Below are 20,762 nucleotides of genomic sequence, written 5' to 3'. Positions count from 1 at the left end.
ATCCGCACAATCTTACGTTGAAATCTCTTGTCAATTTTTATTTTCCGTCCACATCTAGGGAGGTTAGCCACAGTGCCATGGGCTTTACACTTCTTGATGACACTGCGCACGGTAGACACAGGAACATTCAGGTCTTTGGAGATGGACTTGTAGCCTTGAGATTGCTCATGCTTCCTCACAATTTGGTTTCTCAAGTCCTCAGACAGTTCTTTGGTCTTTTCTTTTCTCCATGCTCAATGTGGTACACACAAGGACACAGGACAGAGGTTGAGTCAACTTTAATCCATGTCAACTGGCTGCAAGTGTGATTTAGTTATTGCCAACACCTGTTAGGTGCCACAGGTAAGTTACAGGTGCTGTTAATTACACAAATTAGAGAAGCATCACATGATTTTTCGAACAGTGCCAATACTTTTGTCCACCCTCTTTTTTATGTTTGGTGTGGAATTATATCCAATTTGGCTTTAGGACAATTCTTTTTGTGTTTTTTCATTTAAGACAAATTAAATGAAGATAATACCAAAGAATTTGTGTTTGCAATCATTTTCAGGAAGAAACTGAGTATTCTGACAGAACTGCAGGGGTGTCAATACTTTTGGCCACAACTGTAGGTGTCGCTGATTTCCTTGGTCCTACATTGTTATATACTATATTTTAATAATTAATTTCGCAATAATAAAAATTCTTAATTTACTGCCCTTTTGTCCTATTTTTCCTTTTTGCTGCAGTTATATGGATTGGCTTTTGTTTATTTAGCCTTTTTTGGGTTTATTACTATAAGGGGTCCAGCAATGGGGCTACATTATAAGGGGTCCAGCATCAGGGCTCCATTACTATAAGGGGACCGGCCTCGGGGCTCCATTACAAGGGGTCGGGCTCCTTTACTATAAGAGGTCCGGCGTCTGGGCTCTCTTAGTATAAGGGGTCCGACCTCGGGGCTCCATCGCTATAAAGGGTCCGGCCTCGGGGCTCCATCGCTATAAGGGGTCCGGCCTCGGGGCTCCATCGCTATAAGGGGGTCCGGCGCCGGGGCTCCATCGCTATAAAGGGGCCGGCGCCGGGGCTCCATCGCTATAAGGGGGTCCGGGGCTCCATCGCTATAAGGGGGTCCGGCGTCGGGGCTCCGTCGCTATAAGGGGTCCGGCGTCGGGGCTCCATCACTATAAGGGGTCCGGCGTCGGGGCTCCATCGCTATAAGGGGGTCCAGCGTCGGGGCTCCATCGCTATAAGGGGTCTGATCCTGGTGCTTTTTTATTGCCGCTCTAACATAAGGGAGGGATTTGATCGCGAGGTCCATTAGTAACGAGGGGTCCGGTCTGTATTAGTAAAGGCGATTGGTCTGGGGTCTCCCTTAGCTCACACTATAGTGGATATATGAGGTTATTTAGGGGCCTGATGCAGGGTCTCTACAGGTTTGGGGGAGGAATTGCATTCTGGGTCTGGTCTAGGACCGTTTTACTTAGGAAGCCTGGGAGACTTCAGTTGGGAAGGGGGCACCGTACAATCAGGAGGTACGAGATTCACTTTTCTCGGGGGGAGCACTGAACAGGCAGATGCCGGCCTTTTCAGGAAAGTGTAGGCAGTTTTGCAGGGTGAAAACCAAAAGGGCCGAGTGACAACCGTTGCGGTGGCGGCCATACTGGCGGTCACCCAGCTTTCCCAGACGCGGACACGACCTCTAATTCCATGAAGAAGGCGCCAGGTAAATAATTAACAAGGAAGGCTTTATTATTTGCCAGTAGCATTGCTAATTGCACAAAACTCCCTCCCCCGCTCCCCCCACCCCTCCCCCATATATCACACTATTTTCCAATGACAAAACTTTGAATTATAAAACATAAAAGCCCCTCCCCCTTCACAAGCCCCTCCCCCAATACCCTTCCCACCCCTCCCAAAAAAAATAAAAATAAAATAAATCCAAAAACGCAGGGTAGTCTGACCAGAGGGAAAGCGGAAACAATAAAACGGGGGCAAGCGATGGAGCCGAGTATACGGACCGGACGGAGCGGGCTCTTCCTGACATCCTGCACACGGGTGTCGGTATCGGGATCTTTTGTCAACCGGTGTGAAAACTTATGCATTAAGGGGAAATCAAATCAAGGTTCCCGATCACTCATCTCCAACTCCGGGCTCTCTGGCATGCTGGGAGTTGTAGTCTCCCGCCAGCTCGAGACCCCCGATATGAAAGCATGACCGGTAAAGTCCTCGCCAGCTGATGCAGAACTACAGTTCCCATCATGCCAGAGGCTGTGCGTGCATGATGGGAATGGGAATCTTGCTGCACCTGGAAAGCCACAAGCTGGAGACCAATACAGTTGAGCATCGCCACCCACCCTGTGGCAAAACTACATCTCCCATCCTGCTCAGAATACAGGACACGATGGGGAATGTAGTGTGCCAGCAGCCAGAGAGCACCAAGGGGGCCCAACAAAGATGTCACTGATGTCATCTGCGACCTTCCAGAAGTTCACCTTCATAGGTTTCCAGGGAGCAACTACATCTACCTGAAAGTGAGCATCCACCATTTCCTATAATGTACAGCGGCTTCTCACAAAGTCAGAATATCATCAGAAAGTGAATTTATTTCAGTTCTTCAATACAAACAGTGCCTCTCCTCTATTCTATAGAGTCATTACACACAGAGGGATCTATGTCACGTGTTTATTTCTGGTAATGTTGATGATTATGGCTTACAGCCAATGAAAACCCAAAAGTCATTATCTCAGGAAATTAGAATACTTTATAACACCAACAGCTTGAAAAATGATTGTAAAATCTGAAGTGTTGTCCTACTGAAATGTATGATCAGTAAATGCCCTCAGTACTTGGTCGCGGCTCCATCTGCATCAATTACTCCATCAATGGGGCGTGGCATGGAGGCGATCAGCCTGTGGCACTGCTGAGGGGTTATGGAAGCCCAGGTTGCTTTGATAGCAGCCTTCAGCTCGTCTGCATTGTGGGGTCTGGTGTCTCTCATCTTCCTCTTGACAATACTCCATAGATTCTCTATGGGGTTAAGGTCAGGCGAGTTTGCTGCCAATCAAGCCCAGTGATACTGTTGTGTTGTGGAGACTTCACACTAGACCTTGGAAATCGCGGTCCCAGATTCTGGAGGAAGAGTGGAGAGGCCACAATCCAAGCTGCTGGAGGTCTAGTGTGAAGTCTCCACCATCAGTGATGGTTCGGGGAGCCATGTCATCTGCTGGTGTAGGTCCACTGTGTTTTATCAAGACCAAAGTCAGCGCAGCCGTCTACCAGGACATTTTAGAGCTTTTCATGCCTCCCACTGCCGACAAGCTTTATGGAGATGGGAATGTCCTTCTCCAGGACTTGGCCCCTGTCCACACTGCCAAAAGTACCAATACCTGGTGTAAAGACAACAGTATCACTGGGCTTGATTGGCAGCAAACTCACCTGACCTTAACCCCATAGAGAATCTATGGAGTATTGTCAAGAGGAAGATGAGAGACACCAGACCCAACAATGCAGACGAGCTGAAGGCTGTTATCAAAGCAACCTGGGCTTCCATAACCCCTCAGCAGTGCCACAGGCTGATCGCCTCCATGCCACGCCGCATTGATGCAGTAATTGATGTAAAAGGAGCCCGACCAAGTACTGAGTGCATTTACTGATCATACATTTCAGATTTTACAATCATTTTTCAAGCTGGTGTTATAAAGTATTCTAATTTCCTGAGATAATGACTTTTGGGTTCTCACTGGCTGTAAGCCATAATCATCAACATTAACAGAAATAAACACGTGACAGATCACTCTGTGTGTAATGACTATAGAATAGAAGAGAGGCACTTTTTGTATTGAAGAACTGAAAAATTAATTTTTAATGATATTCCAATTTTGTGAGATGCACCTGTGCCTTTACAGCCGCCGTGGATCATCTGGATCCAAAGCTCCAACTCCCCTTGTATGGGCGTAAGTGACATGAAGTGTTACTCCTGCAGCCACCACTGCAGTGCGAAAGCATAGCTCCCTCTAGTGTTGTCTGCAGGAATCACACGCTTCATATGTCCATGTAAGGGAATTGGAGCTTTAGATAAGAAAAACGAATAATTGCTATAAAAAGATATGAAAAAATAAAATCAGCACAGAATGCCGAACATTAAAAAGGCAAGAATAAAAAGTGGAGATTCACTTGGGACTCATCACACATCCCTAGAATCCTCCCTGGGAAATCCTGCATGAAGCCCCCTCAATTCTTAGCTTAAATCACAGCAGAACAGAACCTCAATCTTGTAATAAAAGGAAGAAAAAAAAAAGAAAAGCACAATAAAACCTCAATAAATAAAACCAGGATTTCTTTTAAAAAGCATTCAGCAAAAATAAGTGTAGGAGGCAGAAAAAAAAAAAAAAAGTTAAAAGCAAAAAGGCAAAAATTTCTGGATCTACAAGAAGAGACGGGTTTAGCTGCCACTAGTAATGAAACGGCCGAAGGCCCCCCCGGACTGAAGATCGGGGGACGAAGGTTCGAGAGGCGGCAAAAATGTGCGACATCTGGTAATAGCAGACAATGAGGGCGAGGAGGGCAAAGGATTCTGCAAAAAAAAAAAAAAAAAAAAAAAAAAAAAACGGATTTCAGATAGGAGCCCAGACTGTACAGCTGCGGTTTTGAACCTGTGGCTCTCCAGCTGTTACAAAACTACAACTCCCAGCATGCCTGGGGCAGTTATTTCCATTGCAGGCATGCTGGGAGTTGTAGTTTTACCACAGCTGGGGCGCCACTGGCCATCTGCTCATGCTGGGAGTTGTAGTTTTACAGAAGCTTGAGAGGCATTGGCTATTGGGGCATTCTGGGAGTTGTAGTTCAGTAAGCCATCGTGTTATATGGTGCACGACCAACCGCAGGGTTGTAGTCTGCACGCACCAACCACACCTCGCCCTTAATAGTACATAGGGGGATAAACAAAAAGTAGGTGATCAGAGACTGGCCGACCGGGTGATGGGTGGACAAAATTTGGGAGATGCTAGCAAAAAAAAGAACAAGAAAAATAAAAAAAAAACTTGTGCACTGTACAACTAGGAGAATCATCTTAAAAGAAAGTAGTCATCTGGAGGACAGGCGCTCCGGTGTCCACAAGGTGGCGCTCCGGTGTCCACAAGGTAACGTTCGGTGTCCTTCAGCAGTGAAGTGGATGGTCCTCGAGATGAGCATGCACCGGGGGTGGGGAGGGGGTCACTCCGACTACAAGTCCTGCGCACCAGGAGGGTCCACTTTTGTAAAAACGGGTCACTACGGATATAGAGCGCGGCAGAGGAACTGTCGCCAATAGTGCAAGGCCGGAGCGGATCCAGCACCGCAGCCTGGACAGGAGCCGACGTGCCGACAGTTCACCGACAACGAGACACTGGTGCCAAATGAGTAAAATATATATATATATCTGGAGGGGAAAAAAAAAAAAAAAGGACAGAGGCGGAAAACCAGAAGAAGGATCCTGGAGAGTGAAATGGAGGAACTAGTGGATGTAGGCCCTGTACACGGCGGACATGTCGTTGTCAGATTGGTCCAATGCTTTCGCTCTTTTGTAGACCTGTCGGAAAGAAACACATGGAGGTGACGGGGGCGCTCTAAACAAGGGGCGCCGGTGCATTATCTGAGGTATTGTGGCTCGGCTCCATTCACTTAAATGGGGCTGAGATGCAATACAAGACACAACCTAGTGTCAGGGGTGGAGCTGCAACCAACCACGATAGTGTAATCCTGGATCGCCCCCTATAAAAGCGCACTAAGTATAAGATGGCCGATCCTGAAGCTCAGTCCTATTCACTTCAATGAGACGGAGCTGCAGTACCAGGCACCGCCACTAGAAAACAGATGGCGCTGTGCCCAGAATAATCCAGCACCGGCAATTTCCCTTCTTTTCCCTCCCCTTCTTCCAAGAGCCGTCAGACATGTATCAGCCCACAGGAGGCAGGGTCGCATTTTCGGGCCATCTGTATATGACGCAGGATCAGCACTGCCGCCCCGGGCTCCGCATTGCGGTTATTTCTGGCCGCATGAGATGCAAAACTTAAAAGCCATGAACATTGTACCTCCCCACCCCAGAGACTGCCTCACCTCGTTGGCTGCAGCGGCCATAGGGGTGGGGTGGTTGACGGAGTCTCCCATGGCGATCGCGAGCCGCAGGTCCTTCTGTATGTACTTTAGATAGAAGTCTGGTTTGAAGTTCCCCTGCAGGATGTCTGAGGGGGAAAAAAAAAAGAGCTGCGTTGAGGAGGAGGAGAAAAAAAAGAGAGCTGGGGGATGAGGAGGAGAAAAAAAAAAAGCTGGAGGAGAAAAAAAAAAAAAAAAAAAGAGAGCTGGGGAGGAGGAGGAGAAAAAAGAGCTGGGGAGGAGGAGGAGAAAAAAGAGCTGGGGAGGAGGAGGAGAAAAGAGAGCTGGGTGAGGAGGAGGAGAAAAAAAGAGCTGGGTGAGGAGGAGGAGAAAAAAAGAGCTGGGGAGGAGGAGGAGAAAAAAAGAGCTGGGGAGGAGGAGGAGAAAAAAAGAGCTGGGGAGGAGGAGGAGAAAAAAAGAGCTGGGGAGGAGGAGGAGAAAAAAAGAGCTGGGGAGGAGGAGGAGAAAAAAAGAGCTGGGGAGGAGGAGAAAAAAGAGCTGGGGAGGAGGAGGAGAAAAAAGAGCTGGGGAGGAGGAGGAGAAAAAAAAGAGAGCTGGGGAGGAGGAGGAGAAAAAAAAGAGCTGGGGAGGAGGAGGAGAAAAAAAAGAGAGCTGGGGAGGAGGAGGAGAAAAAGAGCTGGGGGAGGAGGAAGAGAAAAAGAGCTGGGGGAGGAGGAAGAGAAAAAGAGCTGGGGGAGGAGGAAGAGAAAAAGAGCTGGGGGAGGAGGAAGAGAAAAAGAGCTGGGGGAGGAGGAAGAGAAAAAGAGCTGGGGGAGGAGGAAGAGAAAAAGAGCTGGGGGAGGAGGAAGAGAAAAAGAGCTGGGGGAGGAGGAAGAGAAAAAGAGCTGGGGGAGGAGGAAGAGAAAAAGAGCTGGGGGAGGAGGAAGAGAAAAAGAGCTGGGGGAGGAGGAAGAGAAAAAGAGCTGGGGGAGGAGGAAGAGAAAAAGAGCTGGGGGAGGAGGAAGAGAAAAAGAGCTGGGGGAGGAGGAAGAGAAAAAGAGCTGGGGGAGGAGGAAGAGAAAAAGAGCTGGGGGAGGAGGAAGAGAAAAAGAGCTGGGGGAGGAGGAAGAGAAAAAGAGCTGGGGGAGGAGGAAGAGAAAAAGAGCTGGGGGAGGAGGAGGAGAAAAAGAGCTGGGGGAGGAGGAGGAGAAAGAGCTGGGGGAGGAGGAGGAGAAAAAGAGCTGGGGGAGGAGGAGGAGAAAAAGAGCTGGGGGAGGAGGAGGAGGAGAAAAAAAGCTGGGGGAGGAGGAGGAGGAGAAAAAGAGCTGGGGGAGGAGGAGGAGGAGAAAAAGAGCTGGGGGAGGAGGAGAAAAAGAGCTGGGGGAGGAGGAGAAAAAGAGCTGGGGGAGGAGGAGAAAAAGAGCTGGGGGAGGAGGAGAAAAAGAGCTGGGGGAGGAGGAGAAAAAGAGCTGGGGGAGGAGGAGAAAAAGAGCTGGGGGAGGAGGAGAAAAAGAGCTGGGGGAGGAGGAGAAAAAGAGCTGGGGGAGGAGGAGAAAAAGAGCTGGGGGAGGAGGAGAAAAAGAGCTGGGGAGGAGGGGGAGAAAGACAACAAAAAAAAAAAAAAAAGACAATTGTGGTCAGGAGGAGGACAGCATTGCGGTCAGGAGAGACCACAACATGGCCTTCAGAGTGATGATGGAGCAGGGGGAAGGAGATGGCAGCATTATTTCTATCTTACTTTGGCACTTTTGGTCCAGGAAAATACTGGAGAGCTGACTCTGGATCAGGATGTCCAGCAGGGTCTGCTGCGACTGGCCGGTCACCTGTGCCAAGGTCATGCCCTCCGCTATCGTGGCCATGAAGCTGCCCTGAACCATGTTAATGATGAGCATCATTCGGGCTGCGTTACCCACTTCGCCTGGAAGAGAGAGATACACATTTTTACAGTCCATCGCATCCCCCCTCCACGTGCCAGCCTCCGTGATGCACCTGCATCTGCCCTCCACGTGCCAGCCTCCGTGATGCACCTGCATCTGCCCTCCACGTGCCAGCCTCCGTGATGCACCTGCATCTGCCCTCCACGTGCCAGCCTCCGTGATGCACCTGCATCTGCCCTCCACGTGCCAGCCTCCGTGATGCACCTGCATCTGCCCTCCACGTGCCAGCCTCCGTGATGCACCTGCATCTGCCCTCCACGTGCCAGCCTCCGTGATGCACCTGCATCTGCCCTCCACGTGCCAGCCTCCGTGACGCACCTGCATCTGCCCTCTACGTGCCAGCCTCCGTGACGCACAAGCAGCACCTGCCCTCCACGTGCCAGCCTCCATGACACACAAGCAGCATCTGCCCTCCACATGCCAGCCTCCATGACGCACAAGCAGCATCTGCCCTCCACGTGCCAGCCTCCATGACGCACAAGCAGCATTTGCCCTCCACGTGCCAGCCTGAGGAAGGAGCCCATTGCTCCGAAACGCGCGTCGGGGAGACGAGCACACCGCCCGGTCATCCTGAAGCTGAAGAGAGGTAATGTTTATCGGGGTTTATGACCCGCCGGGTTATATGCATGTTTTGCAGCATTGGGAATATCTAGCCGCTCTATTTATATTTTTATATACATGTGCTGTGTTAGTATATCTGATTATATCTTGGGGCGGTAGTCGTAGATCTGACTGACACTTAGTCCCTCTATATGGAAGGCACATGTGGACAATAAATGATGGGCATTAGCCCTTTTATGTAGAATAATGGACATGTGCAGATGTCCTAGTAATTTAAGGCAGTTCAGGTTTCCCACTTATTAACCCTTTGAATCCATTTGGATTTGGTATATACCTCTCCCTATATAGATTGGAATATCTAATAATAGCCTTTTCATTACAGCTCAGGTTCACCGTGGTTGGTTCTGCTCGTTTTTGCATTTGCACTATTGCACTTTTGGTTGCCTTTTGTACAGATTCCCCATTTTGTCTTGTCTTGTCCATGACTTAATAAAGATGATTTATATATTTTTAAAGATGGTGATCTATGGTCGCAATTTTTGTTGTTGTTTCCACATGTCCGCTCCGTGATGCACCTGCACCTGCCCGCCACGTGCCAGCCTCCATGACGCACAAGCAGCATCTGCCCTCCACGTGTCAGCCTCCATGACACAATCAGCATCTGCCCTCCACATGCCAGCCTCCATGACACACAATCAGCATCTGCCCTCCACATGCCAGCCTCCATGACGCACAATCAGCATCTGCCCTCCACATGCCAGCCTCCATGACGCACAATCAGCATCTGCCCTCCACATGCCAGCCTCCATGACGCACAATCAGCATCTGCCCTCCACATGCCAGCCTCCATGACACACAATCAGCATTCGCCTTCCATATGCCAGCCTCCATGACGCACAAGCAGCATCTGCCCTCCACGTGCCAGCCTCCATGACGCACAATCAGCATTTGCCCTCCACGTGACAGCCTCCATGATGCACAATCAGCATTTGCCCTCCACGTGAGCCTCCATGATGCACAAGCAGCATCTATCCTCCACATGCCAGCCTCCATGACACAATCAGCATTCGCCTTCCATATGCCAGCCTCCATGAGACACAATCAGCATTCGCCTTCCATATGCCAGCCTCCATGACACACAATCAGCATTCGCCTTCCATATGCCAGCCTCCATGATGCACAAGCAGCATTTGCCCTCCACATGCCAGCCTCCATTACACACAATCAGCATTCGCCTTCCATATGCCAGCCTCCATGATGCACAAGCAGCATTTGCCCTCCACATGCCAGCCTCCATGATGCACAAGCAGCATCTGCCCTCCACATGCCAGCTTATATGCAAGGATGGAGGATCATAGCTATAAGGACGGCCGGCGCCATCACCTTCAGGTATCAGCATGGAATCCAAACATAACATCAGCTTACCCAAAAAGAAGGACGTCCTGCCCATAGCCTGGAAGCAGCTGGCGCAATCTTCATAGACGCTTTGATCTCCGGCTGCCAGGATCATCAACATACCGTCATTGGAAAGCTGCTGGTTGCCAGCCACAGGGGCTTCTAGGAAGCGGCCGCCCCGAGACACTATGACCTGAAGGAAGGAGAGGTGAGGGGTGCACCTGCTGGGGTACGAGGTCACATGACAGACTGATAACAGCATGGTACCTGTGCCAACTCAGCCACTGTCTCTGGGTCCACCGTAGACATGTCCACGTAACACTTCCCTGGACGGATCCCCTGCAGCACCCCGCTGGGTCCCAGCACCAGCTGAAGGCAGAGATGACCATATTAAAGAACAAGTCCGGTAGCAGGAGCACCCCGCCGCGGCCACCAGCAGCTAACTAGGGGTCCAACCACTACCGGAGCCACATAGCAATGGTCGAACACATGCCGGACCCCCAGAGATTACCCAATGATGTTAGGGCGGCCACCACCCTGCATTCATATACAACGCCACAACATGGAGAAAACGTACGTCCTTAGCCGCTGTGGGGTCCGCCACACAGGCAAACGTGATGTCACAGGTAGAGACCACCTCAGCCGGAGTTCTGCCTAAATGAGCTCCTTCCTGAATGAACAGGTCGCACTGCAAGGGACGGAGACAAGAAGCGTCAGGATTAAAGAAGAAATGACCACTGAATGCAAAACTACAGCTCAGACACGGTGGTGCGATCTCTGGCTCGCTGTTATCAGCCACGTCAGGCTGGGGAAGAGGCCGACTGTAGTGCCGAATCCCCCAATATCACGACAAGTGTCGAGTGTCCCCAGATACATCGCTCCGGCACGATTATCAGCTGGTTCATTGATACTTTCACCCCTTTCCATGTTTCTGCAGTTTTTTTCTATTTTTGAGAACATACGGCGCATTTTTCCAGGGAGGAACAACAGCGGCTGAAAAAATGGCCATTCTGAAATTTCCATTTTTCAACACAGGACAAATAATAATATACAGGACAAATATATATAAAACTCCATAAAGCGCCACAACTTTTCTATATTTTTGCTTTCCTCCTTAATGACCAGTGTAAATCATTTTCATCACAGGGCGCGTGCAGGGAGTATGGGGCGAGCTCAGGAGCGGTGCTGTACAGCCGGCTTTTATCTGCCCCTCTGCAACGCAAGTGTAAATCACAGTCGGACCATACGGCGCTCACTGATTATTCTCAGTTAACTCATTCCGAAGCCAGCAATAACCCATGCGCACATAGGACTGATACGCTGGGGATGTACAATGACCAGACTAGGAAAGCCGGGGGCTCTGGGACCAGTCGAGAGGTCACATTGGCGGTTACCCATCTTTCTCAAAAAGTCAAAAACTAATATAATGGCCGACGACCTTGGCAGAGGAGAATGGTGGCGGCAGGGAGATGAAACAGCGTCTTTACCTTGCTGTCCTCGTCTTGATCCCACACTTCACTGTGAATTCCTCCAGGCGTGTTCTAGTTTAGAGATATAACGGAGATGGATATTCTCAGGGCCGTCAGTAACAGACGAGGAAGCCACCGCTCAGCCCTGACCGCTCTGAACACGGGGGCGCTGCAGTGATTCCAATGAAGTATGAGATCACACGTGACTTATCGCTGGCACCGCGCAAGCACCCCCTCAACCCCCGCCGCAGTGAAGGACTACAACCCTGAACGAGTGCTGACGCCGTACCGGTGTAATGGGATGCAATGACCGATCCCAAGGCGGCCGTTACCTTCTCCGCTGTCCGGTTCCATACGGTAACCGTGTGCCCCATCTTCAGCAGGTTGGATACTATGCCGCTGCCCATCAAGCCCAACCCGAGAAAGCCGATCCTAAAAAGAGGCGAGAAAACGGGTCAGAAGACGGGTGTGACCGGATTCACACAAAGAAGGCGACAGTGGCACACAAACATTGCGGCTGTCATGCTGCCAGTGCCCGCACAACATCATGGAATATGGAGGTCACACGATGGTGACCCCCCCCCCCCATGGCCGCTTAACCCCTTAAATGCTGCTGTCAATAGTGCCTACAGCATCTGAATGGTTAATATAGAGTGGGGGCTCCCTCTTTAACCCCATCGGCACCCTGACATGTTGATTGGCAGTTCATGGCCAAATAACGACCTTAACGTCTGCCGGCTGCAGTGGTTCAAAAGTTACCAAAACTTTAGTGGTAAAGATAGGCTTTTTCTTTCCTGTTATGTCACTTTGCATTAATTCCTGAAAAGCACTTGAAGGGTTAATGAACTACCTGATATCAATTTTTAATATGTTGGTGGGTGCAGTTTTTAAAATGGTATCATTTTTGGAGGTTTCCAATATATAGGACCCCCAAAGTCACTTCAAAACTGAACAAGTTCCTAAAAAAAAATATAAGCTTTTTAAATTTCCTGTAAACAACGACGGCTACATTTTCAATCCTTCTAAAATTCTACCAAAACAAAACATTTTCCAAATGGTGCTGATGTAAAGTCGTCATGAAGGAAAAGTTATATATTAATGTTTGTGTGTAGTGTGACTGTCTGGATTAACTGAATATTCAAAGATAGAAAATTCCTGATATTTTTTTTTAAATAAATGCAAGATAAATCAACTCAAATTTGCCATAATCATAAAGTATGTTTTTGCGTGACATATCAATCTCAAAATCAATGTGATCTGTTGAGAGATTACTACATAAAGTGACACTGGTCAGCCCGGTCACTAAGGGGTTAAGCACATTTCGGGACAGGCATCTTCCCATTCATTGACTGCAAGCAGAGGTTAAACAAATGACGGGAAAAAAAAAAAAAAAAAAACACAACTAAGCAAACAATGCACGAAAGGCAGCGGACATACTTCTTGTCTGTGGGGGTGATGTTGCCGTTGATGGCCGTGCTGTCTGCTGCCTGGATGGATGTTGATCCGGTGTCCTGTGAACAGAAAACCGGGATCGATGTCAGCGATGGGCGATGTAGGGACCAGACCGGACACGTGATGGGGCATCGTACTCACCTCCTCGGATACTTTCAGCCGCTTGCTGATGGCCTGGTACGTGACGCTGGGCTGGGGACAGAGGCAAGATTAAAAATCAAGCATAACATGTAACCACCCTGGAGGGAGCGGATCGGAGTCAGAGATCCTCAAAAATGAGCAACCTAATAAAGGGGGTAGTCCCATCTGAAGGGGCTCTAGCACATTAACACGGTATCAATTCTACGTTTACCGCTATTTTTTGTGATGGGATCAGATGTGAGCAGCCGGACAGGCCGCTTTCACCGCTCGTACCTTTTTCAACACCATCTCCGTGCCGAGCAACCTGTGCCTGTGTAGCAGCCAGCTGTCGCCCGCTGTGTCCTCCTGTGGCCAGAAATGAGACGCGTTCAGATCATTTGCACCGAAAAAGAAAAACCAGCGATCATATAGACTGCCTACCGTTTTCTGCACGCAGCTCCTATCTAGATCTAGGCATCGCCATAGTTACAGATCACAATCAGCGAGCCTTACTCCCCTTCTATTAGTCGCACACTTTTTGCTCTCATTTCAAAATCGTCTGACCCTTGGGGAATAATTATTGTGCGGTCGTATAGGGTCTGTTCGTTCTGGACCACCCTTTCTATAATTTCTATGAGACCGTAGCAGGACGTCAGACGACTGTATTAGCCCTCACTGGACAGACGGCCGCCATCCGAGTGTTACGTGTTGTGACGGACGCCCTGGAAAGTCGCTGCGGAGAACGTGAGCGATAAAAGAACTGAGGAAACTTGGCGGCCCGCCCCGCGGGTCCGTCCTCTGGTGCTGCTCTCGCACGCTGGGTGCGGCCTACCTTCTCGGTCCGGCTGAGCAGGAAGTGGCTGAAGTGCGGGTCGTCCGAGGTACGCTGCAACCGAACAGAGAGAGAAACTGAGCCGCTTCCCTCAACAACGGAGGCCGGCGTTACCGCTGCTCTGCAAACTGCTGGGAGTGATAGTTCCCCAAGACCAGTACTTACATGAGACCATCGCCTCGGCTAGTATGGGCTCACCATAGACAAGATCAGAGCCCGGCACAAATCCCAACACCATAGTCAGAGAGGTAGAAAAACGACAATCGCGCCCCCTCCTGGTATCCCAACACTATTTAATGACGCCATTTAATTAACTGTAAAATGTACAGAAAAAGCATTTTTTTCCCTTGATGTAAAAAACAAACACCCCAGTAGTTTCACTATGAAAGTGCTCACGGTGTGATATTAATCACCCTATAACTTTATTCTTGGGTGTCGGGAAAATAAATACAACTGCAAATTTTCTTTTGCGGATTTCATATACTATAATATTATATCTACCCAAAAATTGAAAGAAAATTTGATTTCCATTGTTAAAACTTTTTTCCTCCTTTGCTGATTGTGGCACATGGTGACTATTTTTATTATCGGTACCTGTGGCATTAATTTGCCATTTCTTTTTCTGCAACAATCCGTGTTCATCATTTCGGATCATTGGAGAAACAGAAATACTAACTTATTTATTTATTGGCTAGATTTTATGGATTAAGAGCTGGGGTGGAGTAAACATTTTTACTTTTGGGGGATTTTGTTTTTTTAAGATTTTGAACAATTAAAACTTTTTTTGTGTGGCCCCAGAAGTGATGAAGACTTAATCATTTGTTCACTGGTACAATGAACTGAAGCCACTTCTGTATTGTGTGGTCAGGGCTCATTAGCCTCCTCAGGCTCGGGTAGCATTCATTGGACCCACCCACGCCTATCTGTCAGTGCTTACGAGATGTCTGTGCTCATCTACGGGAGTTACTCGGATCCTAATAGCCGACTCCAATATCTATAGTTACCGGGTCCATCATATTCTTTAAACTACAAGAAGGATTGTAATAGTGAAGCCCCCCTGTGGTGTCTGCAGTAGGCACACAGGCGCGAGAGCGGCCAGATGAGTGCGTGCCCCCTGCAGTGATCACAAGAGCGGAGGCGCCGCTGATCTATTCTTACTTCACTTGTGGGTGGAGGCCAACTGAATCGAGATACCGTCTTCATTGCCAGCTTCTTCAGCGAGCTTGGCTGTGGGGATCTGGAGTTCTAAAAAAAAAAAAAAAAAGCAGGAAAATAAAAGAGCCAACACTGCGCCTTCCCCAATTAATCAAATAATATGTTTTTCCTACCAAGTGGTACTTGCAAAATAGCATAAGAACCGAAAAAATGTGGAAGCTTTTTACCATAAAATTTTTCAAATGTTTATTTTAAATCAGTATAATGCAACAATGCAAAAAAGTATATATGAACAGGCACAACAATACAAAATAAAAGCCGCAAATCATTCAGAATATAGAAAAAAGATGTTCGCCCATTGCAAAAATAGGTTTTAATTGGCACAAACAGATGACATAGAAGTTATAGAGGCCAAATAAAAGGATATATATTAATTATAAACATAAGGGGCAAGAAAATTGCTTCCCAAGGTAATAATATCACATATTTACGGGCCTAAATAAAGAGGGAAACGTATACTTCTCAAAAACTAGGAAAAGTAATTGCTATGCTAAGTTCCCATAGATTAATATATAGAGTGCATGTGCAGAAAATAAATCTTAGAGGAAACTGGTATTGAGTTAATCAAAGGGTTAATCCCTTATAAGGCCTGTTTCACACATCCGTTTTTTTGCATCTGCCAAAGTGTGAAAAAACGGATCTTTTTTTTACGGATCCGTGGTAGCCGCTAATGGAAGTCTATGGGACAAAAAAATGGATCCTCCAAAAAAAATGGCGGATCCGTTTTTTAACGGAAAATGACAGATTTTGACGGATTTGAAAAAACGGAAGTGTGATCCAGGCCTAAGGTGCATGTGCAAAATGAAACACTAGTAAAGGAGATACAAAAACAATTATTTCAATTCATGACATGTGCTAACAAAAATTAGTATCTATACCTGAAGGAGGCAGGCACCCCAACGCGCGTTTTGCATACATCCCCTGGACAAAGCGAAACGTGCGTTGGGGTGCCAGCAAGATATACGTTTCCCTCTCTGAATGATTTGCGGCTTTTATTTTGTATTGATGTCCCTGTTCATATATACTTTTCTGCATTGTTGCATTATACTGATTAAAATAAACATTTGAAAAATTTTATGGTAAAAAGCTTCCACTTTTTTTTGGTTCTTACGCCTTCCGCAACAGTTCATTACAAAGATGCATCCCTCTACTCCTATCAGTAGGGCAGCGAGTGACCTGGGGATGTCGGCGGCATCAGCTAAGTTGTGCTTGTTACCCACCTTGTCTTCCTTGGGTGGTCTTCCGCGTTTCCGTGGGCTCTGTTCTTGGGATCTTTTTTTAGGCTTGCTGGAGCCGGCATCAGACGACTTTTTCTTCTTTTCTCCGGCCGGCTTCTTACCTTTGCCCTCCGCTTTCTTGCCACCACTCTGTTTGCCTTTGTCATCACTCGCGTTCTGGGGAAGCAAAAAAACAAAGTAGTGACTGATCTGTGTGCGAGATTAAGTCACATTAATGCCATCCGGAGAGGGGATTTTTTTTTCATTTTTCAATTACTTTTTCCTCCCATAATGTTTTTTTTTTTTTTAACCTTCCCATTGACAAACACATATGATAAACAAAAAAAAAAAAAAAATAATATATAATAATAAATATAAATATATATATATATATATATATATATATATATATATATATATATATATATATATCTCATTGGAATTCTTGTTTTCTGAGAAAATTCAATTCTGGTGTTACGATCCAGCTTCTCTTTATGGGTTAAGTAATTGTATATTCTGATTGGATTTACACAGAAGAGTTGACACCACACTTGATATTATTTCTTTATTTTTAAAAGGGGGGGGGGGGGGGGTTTATACCTTTGCAAAATATAAAAGGAGTGCCAAGATGGCAGCTACTGAGGTGACCCAATAGCCCCCAATGGCTGTGGCTCTATATCTGATGGTGGCACCGTTATGTGCAGAAACACGAGGAGTAACTAAATATCTGTGGTAAGGAGCAAAGTGCAAACAGACGAGGTGAACATGAAGGCAAACTGCACTTTATTTCATTTTAACCCAATGTCCCCCTATCACACCAAAAAACACTCCGATCTGAGAGGACAGTAAATGCTCTAGAACACGGCAAGGACAGTGGAAACCCAACTAGAGGGAAATACAGCAAATCTACGGGTAACACTACAGGTGTGAAATATGAGGCGTCATCCCCATAGAAGTGAATACGTTTGTCCTAATGACCATTCACAGTGGCTCATCCATCCAGAGCTATTATCATTCCTTGATAACCCCAATGAAGGCAGTAAATAAACCTCCGGACTGATGGGTACAGGGACGTCCATCACTACTGAAAGATGGAAGAAAATCCGTTATCATTAACCTGTTCTTGTCTCGCCTTCACTTTCTTTATGAATTCCTCCACTGCGTCCACTGCTTGCTGGAAGCGTTTGCCTTTGTTGGCTTTGATCATTTCCTCCTTGTGGGGGTTATAAGGCTTCAGCTGCTCCACCTTAATCCAGGCACTGAGAGAAAACACATTGTAAGTCAGGAGGTACCGATAATGGACCAAATACTCCATAGATACATTACTGATCCTGTATTATACTCCAGAGCTGCATTTACTATTCTGCTGGTGCAGTCACTGTGTACATACATTACATTACTGATCCTGAGTTACCTCCTGCATTATACTCCAGAGCTGCCCTCACTATTCTGCTGGTGCAGTCACTGTGTACATACATTACTGATCCCGAGTTACCTCCTGTATTATACTCCAGAGCTGCACTCACTATTCTGCTGGTGCAGTCACTGTGTACATACATTACTGATCCTGAGTTACCTCCTGTATTATACTCCGTATTATACTCCAGAGCTGCACTCACTATTCTGCTGGTGCAGTCACTGTGTACATACATTACTGATCCTGAGTTACATCCTGTATTATACTCCAGAGCTGCACTCACTATTCTGCTGGTGCAGTCACTGTGTACATACATTACATTACTGATCCTGAGTTACACCCTGTATTATACCCCAGAGCTGCACTCACTATTCTGCTGGTGCAGTCACTGTGTACATACATTACATTACTGATCCTGAGTTACCTCCTGTATTATACCCCAGAGCTGCACTCACTATTCTGCTGGTGCAGTCACTGTGTACATACAGTACATTACATTACTGATCCTGAGTTACATCCTGTATTATACTCCAGAGCTGCACTCACTATTCTGCTGGTGCAGTCACTGTGTACATACATTACATTACTGATCCTGAGTTACCTCCTGTATTATACCCCAGAGCTGCACTCACTATTCTGCTGGTGCAGTCACTGTGTACATACATTACATTACTGATCCTGAGTTACCTCCTGTATTATACCCCAGAGCTGCACTCACTATTCTGCTGGTGCAGTCACTGTGTACATACATTACATTACTGATCCTGAGTTACCTCCTGTATTATACTCCAGAGCTGCACTCACTATTCTGTTGGTGCTGGAGTATATTACACTACAACTCCCTTCAAACCTTCTATGAATCTGTAATCAGACAATGACCCCATTTTGGGGGCATCATGTGATCACTGATCCCCAATCAGCAAGAGCCCCCGTGACATGTCTTGGTGATACTTACTGATCTTCAGTGCCAAAAAATTTCACGAACAGACATTTTTTTCCTCGTGGCTTTTTTAAATCTTTTGGTGGATTGACGATCTGCGGATAAGAAGAAGAAAAGGTGAGGACGGCGAACCCTGGTACATCACAAGGACAGCCTTACATAAGGGGGTCTCTAATCTTATAAGCAAGGTAGAAGGCGGTGAGAGCAGAAAGCCGACCGCTGCCGCAGCTACTGACCGAGTGCAATCTCCTGCCAACAAGTCCTCTCCAGCTGGATGCCGGCGCACTCTACACCCCTGGTCTGTGGGTACACGGCGCCCGCTGACACATGCATTACAGACACAGATAACGAGAATTGCGGGCGCGTAACCCGGTCATCACGCACTCACCTTTCCGGGCCATGGTGGGTAGCGACCCAGCTTTCCCCTAAAAAGAATAAGAAAGATGGAGGTAAGAAACGGGAACACATCCAGCACGGCAGAAAACGAAGATAAATTCATATCCAGGCCACAAATGCGTCTCCTGTGTTCGATCCAGCGGCAGGATCCTTTCTAGATTCCCTAATACACAATGATCTATTAAACACCAGATCCATTAATACAGAGAGCTGACAAAATCCTTCTTGGATCCCCATTAGATTCCCCCACACAATACAGAGTAGATCCACATACAATTCATCACTAATCCCCAATACTGGATCCCCTGACTAGATCACTTCACCTATGACTAAGTGTCGGCCAGACTCCAAACATGTCAGGCGTTTCCTCTGCCCGCGGCACGATATTAATGAAGTCTCAATAGAGAATTTTTCTTTTAATTCGCTTTGCTGGATTGAAAAACCTCACACATCACTTCAAACAAGATCCTTCCAGATCCAATTTCTTGTTTTAAACCAAAGACCTTTAATACAACCCGTCCCTGACACCAGATCCCCCGCCGGGACCCTTCCTCTCCCTCACACCAGATCCCCCGCCGGGACCCTTCCTCTCCCTCACACCAGATCCCCCGCCGGGACCCTTCCTCTCCCTCACACCAGATCCCCCGCCGGGACCCTTCCTCTCCCTCACACCAGATCCCCCGCCGGGACCCTTCCTCTCCCTCACACCAGATCCCCCGCCGGGACCCTTCCTCTCCCTCACACTAGATGCCCTGCTGGGATCCTCCTTCTCCCTCACACCAGATCCCCCGCCGGGACCCTTCCTCTCCCTCACACCAGATCCCCCACCGGGATCCTTCCTCTCCCTCACACCAGATCCCCCGCCGGGATCCTTCCTCTCCCTCACACCAGATCCCCCGCCGGGACCCTTCCTCTCCCTCACACTAGATGCCCTGCTGGGATCCTCCTTCTCCCTCACACCAGATCCCCCTGCCTGGATCCTCCTTCTCCCTCACACCAGATCCCCCGCCGGGATCCTTCCTCTCCCTCACACCAGATCCCCCGCCGGGATCCTTCCTCTCCCTCACACCAGATCCCCCGCCGGGATCCTTCCTCTCCCTCACACCAGATCCCCCGCCGGGATCCTTCCTCTCCCTCACACCAGATCCCCCGCCGGGATCCTTCCTCTCCCTCACACCAGATCCCCCGCTGGGATCCTTCCTCTCCCTCACACCAGATCCCCCGCCGGGACCCTTCCTCTCCCTCACACTAGATGCCCTGCTGGGACCCTCCTTCTCCCTCACACCAGATCCCCCTGCCTGGATCCTCCTACTCCCTCACACTAGATCCCCGGACCGGCTGTGATCGTCCTCATGCACAGCGCTCCCAGTCTAGCTCGCCGTCTGGCCGACCCCACACCGCGGCCTCTGCTCGGTGTCCTGCCCGTCTCCAGGGACCTCCCGCCCGGTGTTCCCACCTCCCAGCACTCACCACACCAGATCTCCTTGTCGCAGACTCACGGTCGCCGCCATCTTACCGACAGTGGAGCGCGGGGAGAAGGCGGAGGATGTGGGGATAGGAAGGAATACTGACCGCGCAGAGGATGCCGGGACAACAGGAAACACCCCCGCCCGCCGTGCTCGCACCTCACGCAGCGTCCCGCACACACGTCAAACGGAGCCGCTCACGAACAGGACGACGACCAATCAGCGGCCTCCTCCGCGCCGCACACTCCACCAATAGGAAAAGGCGGGAAGATACCTCACTGGCCGCAACGTTCAGGC

At 48.5% G+C, this 20,762-nt stretch overlaps 1 protein-coding gene across 6 annotated transcripts; it reads right to left on the bottom strand.

The window, feature by feature from the left end:
- Positions 1–3,877: 3,877 nt before the first annotated feature.
- GLYR1 (glyoxylate reductase 1 homolog) lies at positions 3,878–20,744 on the bottom strand. 6 transcript variants are annotated; one of them, XM_073558577.1, is made up of 18 exons: positions 20,625–20,744; positions 18,992–19,028; positions 18,619–18,698; positions 17,364–17,505; positions 16,250–16,423; positions 14,973–15,059; positions 13,815–13,868; positions 13,277–13,348; positions 13,004–13,054; positions 12,848–12,921; positions 11,743–11,842; positions 11,429–11,482; positions 10,519–10,629; positions 10,209–10,310; positions 9,972–10,134; positions 7,787–7,966; positions 6,073–6,197; positions 3,878–5,545 (listed from the first exon to the last, which is right to left on the bottom strand). In XM_073558577.1, the coding sequence occupies exons 4-18, from the start codon at positions 17,451–17,453 to the stop codon at positions 5,471–5,473; spliced, it is 1,512 nt and encodes a 503-aa protein (XP_073414678.1). In that variant the 5' UTR covers positions 17,454–17,505; positions 18,619–18,698; positions 18,992–19,028; positions 20,625–20,744; the 3' UTR covers positions 3,878–5,470. The 6 variants fall into 6 exon arrangements, with proteins under 6 accessions (XP_073414678.1, XP_073414679.1, XP_073414674.1 ...); XM_073558578.1 differs by having other exon boundaries at positions 20,572–20,678; XM_073558573.1 differs by lacking the exon at positions 20,625–20,744 and adding an exon at positions 20,470–20,618.
- Between the last annotated feature and the right edge of the window lie 18 nt (positions 20,745–20,762).

This window comes from Dendrobates tinctorius, unplaced genomic scaffold (genome assembly GCF_039654945.1).
Source record: "Dendrobates tinctorius isolate UK_male_01 unplaced genomic scaffold, ASM3965494v1 ptg000257l, whole genome shotgun sequence".
Lineage (NCBI taxonomy): Eukaryota > Metazoa > Chordata > Amphibia > Anura > Dendrobatidae > Dendrobates > Dendrobates tinctorius.
Note: the sequence above shows the minus strand (reverse complement) of the source record. Positions and strands in the feature narration are given on the sequence as shown.